The sequence below is a fragment of the Monoraphidium neglectum genome (genome assembly GCF_000611645.1).
Source record: "Monoraphidium neglectum strain SAG 48.87 unplaced genomic scaffold scaffold01273, whole genome shotgun sequence".
Classification (NCBI taxonomy): domain Eukaryota; kingdom Viridiplantae; phylum Chlorophyta; class Chlorophyceae; order Sphaeropleales; family Selenastraceae; genus Monoraphidium; species Monoraphidium neglectum.
In genome coordinates, this window is record NW_014012355.1 from 1 (window position 1) to 10061 (window position 10061).

At 62.9% G+C, this 10061-nt stretch overlaps 4 protein-coding genes across 4 annotated transcripts in view; 2 read left to right on the forward strand and 2 right to left on the reverse strand.

The window, feature by feature from the left end:
• Positions 1–597: 597 nt before the first annotated feature.
• Positions 598–1276, forward strand: MNEG_7278 (hypothetical protein; the record flags this gene model as incomplete). The annotated part of the gene is made up of 1 exon (XM_014044244.1): positions 598–1276. A coding segment is annotated over one exon (679 nt), but the record flags the coding sequence as incomplete, so codon positions are not given.
• A 207-nt stretch (positions 1277–1483) lies between these two features.
• On the reverse strand, positions 1484–2598 carry MNEG_7279 (hypothetical protein; the record flags this gene model as incomplete). The annotated part of the gene is made up of 4 exons (XM_014044245.1): positions 1484–1648; positions 1830–1961; positions 2171–2248; positions 2506–2598. The coding sequence occupies 4 exons, from the start codon at positions 2596–2598 to the stop codon at positions 1484–1486; spliced, it is 468 nt and encodes a 155-aa protein (XP_013899699.1).
• Positions 2599–5727: 3129 nt separating this feature from the next.
• On the reverse strand, positions 5728–7954 carry MNEG_7280 (hypothetical protein; the record flags this gene model as incomplete). Its single annotated transcript, XM_014044246.1, has 6 exons — positions 5728–5901; positions 6119–6286; positions 6548–6638; positions 6891–6976; positions 7191–7243; positions 7603–7954. The coding sequence occupies 6 exons, from the start codon at positions 7952–7954 to the stop codon at positions 5728–5730; spliced, it is 924 nt and encodes a 307-aa protein (XP_013899700.1).
• Positions 7955–8737: 783 nt separating this feature from the next.
• Positions 8738–10061, forward strand: part of MNEG_7281 (hypothetical protein) — a gene marked incomplete at both ends in the record, with an annotated part of 2036 nt that continues 712 nt past the window's right edge. Inside the window, 3 exons of the mRNA XM_014044247.1 lie at positions 8738–8839; positions 9187–9409; positions 9609–9829. Coding sequence (XP_013899701.1) covers positions 8738–8839; positions 9187–9409; positions 9609–9829 — 546 coding nt within the window. The remainder of the gene's footprint in view (positions 8840–9186; positions 9410–9608; positions 9830–10061) is intronic.

Sequence of the window (10061 nt, forward strand, 5' to 3'; positions counted from 1 at the left end):
GGGGGGGCTTGCGCGACGGCTGGGTGGGGGGTTCGGCGGCACCGATGGCGAGGGTACGTCCAGCGTAGGGGAGAGGAGGTGGAGATCTTGGCTGCTCTGTCGGATGGCTTCTGACAAGGCTGCCTTTTAAATTTTGTACATCGTCATGCAAGCGCAAGGCTCTACACCTTGGTATCCTGAGCGCATCCAAACTGCCCTCGCAATATACACAGCTCATCCCATCAGCAGCGATGTTGAACCCAGTAATGTGCCGTATCTGCTTTGGCTCGTTCACTCTGTGGGACCATGGCCGCCTGGGTGCTGCTCAGGTGCGTGTCATCCCAAGCCCTGGCAGGAGCACTCTGCTCAACAGCACACAGTGACTGTTGCGTCACTCAACGGTCGATGCGCCTACAGCGACAAGCGCGCTTCGGTGACAGACACTCTGAGATCATGGCCCATCAATCACGAAGCTAAATCGCATAATAGCATATGATACCCAGCTGTGCTGCTGTTCTTAGAGTACAGGATGATCTTGCTGGAAGACCTCCACGACCTCCAGCTTCCGCCCAAATACTGCACGCTGTACGAATCGCAAAGCCTCGCGGCGATATCCAGGTCGCTACAGCGCTTCCAACGGCAGGCAGGCGACGCAGCTGCGGCTGCTGCTGCCGGTGCCGCACGCCAGAGCAGCAAGCGCCGCAACGATGGCAGCGAAAAAGGAACCGTTCATGCCGATGTGGCCCCCGCGCCCAGCAGCAAACGGCAGCACGAGCAACCCGCTGCAGCTGCGGCCGTGACGGAAACGGAAACAGGGGTGCGGAGCGAGGCCGGCCGGCGGCCAGACGCGCCGCCCTGCCCTGCGCACCAGGAGGGGCAAGCGGAAAAGCAGCGGTCGCGGCAGCTGCGGCAAGATGGGCAGCAGGAAGAGCTTCCTGGCAGTGAAGAGCAGCAGCACGTCCTCCTGGCACAGGATGTGCAGCCCGGAGGCGACTTGGGCGCCGCGGCGCTTGAGGCCCGGTTTGTGGGTGCATACTGCCATTTGTACCTCAGCGCGTTCTCATCAGAGCTTGAGGCTCTGGGACAGCAGCAGCAGCAACAGCAGCAGCATGGCAGCAAGTCGACCGAGGCGGCCAAGCGGCGGCTGCAAAAGGAGCGAGGGGATGCGGCTGGGGACGGCGGCCGCGGCGGCACGGCAGAGGGTGAGGGCACCCTGCCTGAGCTGGTGCTCTTCTGTGCAGAGGGCGCCGCAGAGGCGTGGCCTGAGGAGCATCGGCGGCTGCTGCTGGCGAAGTGATGCGGCCTGGCCAGTATTGCACAATTGATGATTGTGTCGCTTGCTCATCCCTTGGGTGCTGGGCTGCTGAGATATGCAGCGCGCACGCTTGCTTGTAGAGTAATATTTGTTGCGCCCGTCGGCCGCACGGTAACATATACGTTCGTGCGACCCGGAACTGTCATGCCGCATCAGGCACACCACAAACAACAATAGAGTCTTTGAAAGTCAAAACAGGTGCTGCACACCCAGCGCTATGCTGCCGTCGGCAAGCCCGGCCTCCAACGCCTCCAGCGCCGCCGCCGCCACCGCCTCGGCCGCCACAGGCTCCCGCCCGGGCGCCGCCGTCGCCGCGGCTGCCGCCCGCTCGCATTCGACCCAGTGAGGGCTGGCCTGCTCGTCGGGGGGCCGCGCGGCGCCGCTGGTGTAAACAGAAACTCCTGACAAAGTCAGGGGCGGTACCGCAAGCAAAACAACCACACTGAGCCGCGGCCCAGCCCAGCAGCCACCAGCCACCCAAGCGCCAGTGCCCGGCCGACCGTCCCGCCCAGCCCCCGCCCCAGTACGCGGTCACCTTGAACACGTCGCCGCCCTTGAGGCTGATGGCGACGCGCACGCGGCCCCAGGGCGTCGCCACCGCCACCGTCTCTTGGGGCAGCCCGCACCGCTGGTCCTGGGACACGCGCACGTCCAGCGCCGCGGTACTCTGCCGGGGGCGTCGCACCCGGGTGGGGGGGGGGGCTCAGGCGCGGCCGGCGTCAAGCCCAGCTCCGCGGTGTCAAGCCCAGCGCCGCCTTGTAAGCAAGTCGTGTTGCGCCTCGCGTGTGCGGCACAACGAGCCATGCATGCAGGCCATGCAGGAGGAGCGGGCGAGCGAGGGCGCCTGGCGCTCGCCTGCAGGATGACGGCGGCCACCGCGTCGGCCGTCCCCTGCTCGCTGCCGCAGGAGACGGTCAGCTGCACCCTGCTCGGCTGGCCGCTGGCCCCTGCAACCTGTGCAGCAGGCGGCAGGAGAGAGCGACAGCATCGCAGTGGAGGCTGAGCGGTCAGCTGCAGGCTTGCAGCTGTATTTCGTGATTCCGTGCGACGTCAGATGCACCATGTGGATACCCCAAACTTGGACGTGCCAGCAGCAAGCCGGCGTAGCCGCCACATACCAGCAGGCCTGCTTGCCAAGTTTCCGCCCTGTAGCACAAGCGGGCAGCGGCCACGCGGCGCACGCATGTGGGCGATTGCGTTCAAAACCGCACCTGCGACAGCTCAATGCTCTGCGCGCCCCTCGAAGCCAGCTGCCGCATCAGCTCCTCAAAATCTTCCTGTTGTGATCCGGCATCGATGCACATCATTGCGATGGGAGTCCCAACGAATTGCCTTATCCAGCAGCGCGCTGGCGGGGCAAACGACGACAATCCTGCTGTTCACACGCGTCCTGCGCCTGCCTCGCGCCCCCTGCTGCCGCCACTGCTGCCGCCGATGCTAGCAATGGGTGCTGTCGCCGCTGGCAGGCGCTTGCAAGCCACCCCCCCATTTTGCAATAATGCTTCCATTGTGCTCAAGCAAGACTCTCACAGCCGCACGACAGTGGGCGCTTGCGCCGCAGATGGCGCTCACCTCATTGTGTTCGCGCGGGTCCCAAAATGCTGCAGGGGCATGCGGGAAGGGGCGATGCGTGGGCGGTTCACGCTTCGCACCGCCGCGGACGCTGTCGACCCGTGCGGTCCTGGCCGCTAGCAGCGCACCTGTGAGTGTGGCGACGCGTTCCCAGATAACGTACGGCTCAATGAGGCTGATGTCTGGCGCTGGCACCTGCCCCGCGATGAGACGAGGTTCCATTGGGCCAGCAAATCAAGATGAATAACAACGATGTATGCCATGGAACAGACAGTCATATAGGCACAAGAAACTCCGGCGACGTGCCTTGTCTGCGTGGAATCTGCACACAGCGCCGATCGGCCGATGCCTGGTGCTGCTACCGCGTCGCCCGGCAGGCGCTGCTGGCCTTTCAGACGACCCAAATCGATAAATTGTGGGCGCCATTGCAATCTGGTGCGCAAAGAGGGCCCCGACGGTCTTGATCGTCGACCAGATCACAAGCCTGGTACCGGTGATATACGTTGGTCGGTAAAAGTGTCAGTGCCACCGTTGAGCCTTCTATTGGAGCAGCAGCAATTTGCGGGCTTGGACTGCAGCTTGTGTTACTGGTCTTGGGTCACGGGTGAGGAGGGGGAGAGACATGAAGACAATGCAGGCATAAGGCTGCTGACACTGTTGAGAAGTGTGTCAACGCTCCTTGTACAGCCTGCAGAGCATGATCTGTGATTTCCTGGACAATGACGTCAATTGTGGGGGCTGACAGGTGCTGCAGCACGAAACGGGTCAAGCCCTGGGTGCCGAGCAACCACCCAAACCAACATCAGGAATTATTTCATGCCCCGTAGGATATACAACAGCAACATTCACGTCCGACACAACGTGCCGGGACCCGACTGAAAACCAAACTGAGACCCGACAAAGTATAATTGTGTCGCTGAGTCAGTACACCGTAACTGCGACCCTGGGATTATGCACGCACCAGGCTGCAGCAGTGATGCTGCATACCGCTGAAGCGGCACCTTTGCACACATCATACACACAATATATGCACAGAATCAGGCTAGGATGAGTGGCGGCTCGATGCCGGATGTCGTCTGAAGCAAAAGTGCTGCGGCCCTGAGCAGCCGTCGCGAGCTGGCAGGGCGTGCAGTTGCACATGACTCGAGGTGGGTCTTGTGGAGCATCCTCTGTGACAGCCACCAGCTGTTCTTCCGAATCAAATCAGCTCTTTCAGTTATCCCAGGTCATAAATACGCTTCGAATCCCGGGACCCGCCTTTCGCGATCTCCGCAACTCCTTGCGCAAGCTCAGGCGCTGCGCTCCTAAGGGATCCATGCTTGTAAGCCTGCGCTTATTGAGCCTCTCACCTCTGAGCGTTCAGTCACAACCTGTGGGCATCAAGGCAGCCGTCAACGCATCACCGTTTAGACACCCTGGGCCATAATGCAGCAAGCCATGCTGATGATGCACACGCCACTGGTCCCTGGAGAGAAGCATCCTGTCTGCGCAGAGGTATGATTTCACATCCAGCTCAGCATTTTCGCATGGCCAGGACCCAAGCAGCCGGGGTCGATCGCCGTTGTCCTGCTCTGACTCACAACGGACGCCTCACCCACGAAGCGAAACCCCTGCACCTCCGTGCCCTCGCCGGGCCCGACCCAGTTCCTGGAGGCCCTGTCTCACTGCCAAAAAGACCACAGCGTTGCCGTGTGGTGGGGTGCGTGCAGCGACGCGCGCTTCGACATTACCGCATGTCTGGCGGCGGCTGCAGAGCTGCAGGATGCAAGGTGAGTGCAGGCGCTGCACAGCGTGCACAGTGGTGTATGCCCCCACGCACGGAGGACAGCAATTTACTCTGGTGAAGAATGCATGCAGCAGGACCTGCTCCTGGATGTACATGGTTGCTCAAAGCGACACTTCTTGGCAAGAGTGCTGCGCGGGCACCTGCACTACTGGCACAGCTCAGCCAAACGGCAACTCAGCAACCCGTGCATGAATCCAACCGCCTATGCACCCTTGTCTCGCCCACACACCCTTCAGGGCGAAAAGCGCCGATCAGCCTGAAACGCAGCGGCGACGCCAGCAGAAGCAGGATGCGAAGTGCCTGGAGATGCCGCGCACGCAGCCTCGGCAACGGGGACACTCGCCGCACCAGGATGAGTCCGAGGCAGCGCTGCGGTTCGCCAGGAATGAGCTCGAGGCCGACTGCTTCTCCATTTTCACTTCCACTTGATTTTCCTCTTCCCCTGGGGGTTCTCTGTGCACAGGCACGGCAAACACGCCGTTGCCGTAAGAGACACTGCAACAGCCTGCGCACAGTGGTCTCCACCGCCGTTTGCCTGCAGTGTGCAGTCTCGATGATGACGCGCGTGCCATACCCTGGTCGGGTTGCATCCGTTGCAGCATGTAGTTTTGCATGTGGCGCCTGCTACAGGCACGGGGTTCGATGAAGATCGATGGCCCAAACCTTTGTCCACATATCTTCGGAACCTTCAGGCACTTGGTTAGTTGAGTCAGGTACAGAGACTGTCAATCCCCAGGGTCACACGATGGAATGCGAGCCTAGGTCTGATTCATAAGGGCGTGGATGCTCTCTCCAATTCTGTTGCACGGTCTCTCGGACATCCTGACACCACCTGCACCTCCACAACCCTTGCGCCAACCCCAAATCCTTCCTGATCGGTGTCATCTCCACCCAGTTGGTGTCATTTTGTAACACTAGAGTAGACCACAGTGTTTGGCCCGAATCCCTCTCCTTTGAACCCCAACCACCCCAGCGAGCACCACCACCACATTAATTGTATGTACTGTCACATCCGCCAAATGCGCATAGCGTCACTTTTATACAGGACTCTCTGCCACCACAGCACGGTAGTCGACTACAGCCAAAACTCGGCACCTGTTTGCTGCTCCCACAGCGCCCACAAGTGATCCTGCAGCTCGGGATCGGCCGCGTCCGAAACAGGGCGCGCCCTGCGGCCGCTGACGTAGTACTTGCCGCTCTCGCCGCCGGGGTTTGTCGCCAGCTGGAAGGTGTTGTCGGCATCCCTGACCTGGGGGGGAGGACGCAGTTGGGGCATGCGCAAGATTGCAGGTCAGAGGGGTGCGTGCAGGTTGCATTGAAGCAAACAATTATGAATACAGAAGGTGTCTTACAGAGGTCGAGCTGCGCTGGTCGCTGCAAGAGGCCACCAGGAAAGCAGCCAGGCCTGACAGCAGGTGCGAGCCAGCCGGCAGCCAGGGCAGCCATGTGCATGACCGCGGCCCGACCGCCACGCCCTGCAGCGAATCATTCCGGACAGAAGCGCGGACACTGCCCACAACTGCGCCAGCCGCACTCCCCGGACACCGCGCCCAGCGTGCCTCGATCCCGATGCGGCCCCAGCCGGCCAGCAGCATCTTAGTGTTGACTGTCCCAGGGTCCAGAGTGTTGGCCAGCTGATGTGCAGGGTGGTGCATGCGGGTGGAGCCAGGAGGGGGGGGTGGAGGCTGTCAAGGAAGCGAAAAGCACAACACACGGTAGTCATGACCGTGAGCGGGCCAGGAGGCGGGTTGGGCGCTCTGGCCGCGCATCTACCTGCGCCAAGAGCGGTTCCCGTCAACACTTGCGAGATGCACGGGCACACCAAGAGCTGCCCAGCAGCCTGCGCCAGGGTCGCAACCCGCACACAGAATGCAGGATTCGTCGTAGAAACTCACCACGGGGCTCCCTGCATCGGCAAGCAAGCGGGCCAGCTTCAAGGTGAACACCTGGTTGCACAGCTTGCTGGCGCTGTAGGCAGAGTGGGCGCTGCGGACGAGAGGGCGCGCGCACGCGCATGTGCGGACACCGACACATACACACACGGACGCAATGTTGTAGGCTCGGCTCCAGCCGGCTGAAAGAAGTCATGGTGCGCATTCTGCGAGACTTCAGAGGCTCAAGAGTTCACATTGGCACAGGGAGGCCGACCTGCAGCAGATGCTGCCTGTTGGGTGATGATTGCTCAAAGAGTTGCCGATCTGTTGTACATCCAGGCATAGCAACCAAGTCAACCCCTACCTGAATCCACGCTCCTGCTGAAGGTTGCGCATGTCGAGGTGTGATGATGCTGATATGCTGCTTGTGGTGATGACCTGATTTGTCACCTGGGGGTTGGACGGGGGGGAGGGAGTCGACGCGTGGCAGATGGACAGTCGGTAAGCTTATAGCAGGGAGGTCCCTGAGGTGTGCCTGCAACCAGATAGCCCCCGCCTCCGCTGTGCCAAGCGCGTTGGCTGCGTGACAATGAGCCGGCTGCCTTGAGTGGTGGTGTCGCGCCTTGTCTATTAAAAGTGACGTCAGCAGGAAGGGGGCCAGCACGTTGACCGCCCACGTCAGCTCGAACCCGTCGGCAGACTTGGCCATGCGCTCGGCTGCAGTGTGGACGCAGGGTTGAACCGGGTGACGCGCGGGGGCAGGCAGGCACGTAGCGGCGCTGAATTGGCAGAGCCAAGCATAGGCGCTGGGGCACAATTGCAGCATCCAGCCGGGTACAGCACGTGCCACTATGCGGCTGAAATCCAGCCAGATGCAACGCGCATGCGGTCACTTGCTTGTGCATGCCAATGAAATCGATCCAAGTACACTTTGTCCAATCGCGTCAACGCGTCCGTCCATCTGCTAAATCTCACACAAGCCAATGCACGCAGCACGCAGCACGCAACACGCATAAACATGCGTGCGTGCACACATGAACACGCGTATGCACGCAGGCACGCATCGGCCGGCTCACAGTATACGCCTGCGTTGTTGATGAGCGTGTGGATGCCGCCGGGATGCTCTGCCCTCACCGCCACTGCCAGCTCCCTCACCTGCCCCAGATCCGCCAGATCAGCAACATATGAGTAAACCCTGTCGCTCACGTCGCCGATTTTACTGCCGCCGCTGCCGCGCGCAGCCGCGTCTTTGACCCTGGCTGCCGCGGCGTCGGTGCGCTGCCGGCTGCGGCCGTGGACGAGCACCGTCGCGCCTGCTGCCGCTAGGCGCAGCGCGGTGTGCTGGCCGATGCCGTCTGTGCTACCCGTGACGAGGAACGTGTGGCCTGTGAGATCCAGGCTGCCCGCGCCGAGGGCAGAGGCAGTCATGGCTGTGCGGGTGGTGCCGCATGGTGGAGCTGGGACCCATCGGGGGCCGCCGCACGCGTGCGCCCAGCGACGCACAGTGGGCAGCGAGAGGCATTGAACGCTCCGAGCCAGCATTGTACAGGGGCCTGGGCAAGGGACACGGGCGGCAGGTGCGGCCGAGGCCGAGGCTATGTGCGGCCCCAGCTGGGTGCGGCCGTTTCGGCGGCGGGGATGGAAGGTGGTGACACAGCAGCCAGGACTTCAGCGATGCAGCAAACTTTTGATACGATCCACATTTAGGTTTTGCAATGTTCTATCGATCGAATTGCGGCAAACGTCGTCTACATCAGGCTGCGAGATCACGGCCCAACCAGTGTCTACGCACAACTCAAAGAAACAACGAAACGAGTGCCATTGCCGTTGGCTTCGGCAGGGGTGACAACTGGCGCTGTGAACAACCAGCACTCTGCTGCGGCACCAGCTGAGTGCTACACTCGCCGCACGCGCGCGCCGCGCCTGCAGGCCGTGCTGGTGCAGTGCAGCCTGCGGTGATGGGCAAGCTGTTGGGACATAGAATGCTACAACTAGGGCAGGGCATGCACCCGGTAGCAGCGGGGCTGCGGCGGCCTCGCGCTGCAGCTGCCCAACTTGCTGCGCCCCCGTGGCAGGCACCTGCTCTTGGTGTGGGCCGGTGCTGGTGCATTAGTAGCAGCGGCAACGGCAGACCACAAACGCATAGTCTGAAGCAGCAGCAGATTCAGCGGCAGCATCGGCAGCGGCTTGCACACCAGCCAGCCGTGCGAAATGGCCCCATCCCTCGCTGCAGCGAAGCAGCGGCCCGTGCAGCGTCGCCGTCGGCAGCCGCCGCTGGCGCGCCGCTGCCGTCGCCGCCGCCGCATGGGGAAGGTGACGAGCCTGTGTTGAGCGGTCAGCAGCTGCCGCTGAGAGCCCTGGAGGTGCCGGACGGGCAGCCGCACTTTGTCGACGCGTCTGCGGATGAGGAGCCCTATTCCCTCGAAGATACCAAGGTACGAACAGCGATGGGGGTGGGGCCGCCAGGCGCGATTTCACGGTCAAGCGGCAGCCACTTAGAAGGCGGCAGGCAGTCACAGTAAGGTCGGCTGGGCTCATCGTCCAGTTCCGTGCACCGGTGTCCCCGGCCGTGCGTCCGGCCCCCTCCCGCAACGCCCTACCTCCCGCTAGCCGGCTGCAGGCAGCCGCGTCCCTGTCTTCCGCCCCGCGTCCCACTGCAGGGCACGCACGCACGCACGCTCACCACCTCTTCTGCCGCGCAGGCCCTGGTCGAGACTGCCATGCTGGCGGCCGTGTCCGGCCTGGCGTTCCTGCTGTCCACCCTGCTGAAGCTCGACTCCTCCCTGGGCTACTTTTTGCCGCTGCCCATCGTGATCGCCGCGTGCCGCGCGGGGCCGGGGGCGGGCTGGAACACGATGATGGCGACGTCCTTCCTGCTGCTCGGTGGGCCGGGTCAGCGCGCGGTCTGGGTCAAGCTGTCGCGCCGCCCCCAGGGAGCGCTGAAGGGGCGTTGCAGGGGCGCGGTCAGCGCGGCTGCGGGGCTCTGCGGCTGCCCCTTCCCTGCATGCTTGGCCTGCTGGCCCAGCTGGGTCATGCCCCTAACCTCCATCTCCCTTTGGGCCGCTGCCGCCGCCCCTCCCAGTGCTGCTGGGCCCGCTGCGGGCGGTAACGTACGTGCTGATGCACGGCATGACAGCGGCTGCCCTGGGCACCCTGTGGGTCTGGCGCTGGCCGTGGGCCGCGTCGGTGCTGGCGGGCAGCGTGCTGCGGATGGCGGGCCAGATGGGGTACCTGCTGCTGAGCAGTTTCACGATGAACGAGAACCTGTTCGCGGTCATGGTGGCCAACGTGCACAACCTGATGGTGGGTGGGGCGTGCGGGGATGGCTTCTCGCCTTGTTCCTATCCATGGGCGTGCAGGACAGGTGGCTGCCTGGGTCGTCAGGGGGAGGGGTCATCGTCGATTCTTGTGAACATAGCACTGCCAGCTGGCAGCGAACCCTCACCACGCGTACTGCCCGACCCACCTCGCTGCGTCGTCCCGCACCCCTGCCCGCCTCCTGCTGACCCTCCTCCACGCACGCCTCCCTATGCAC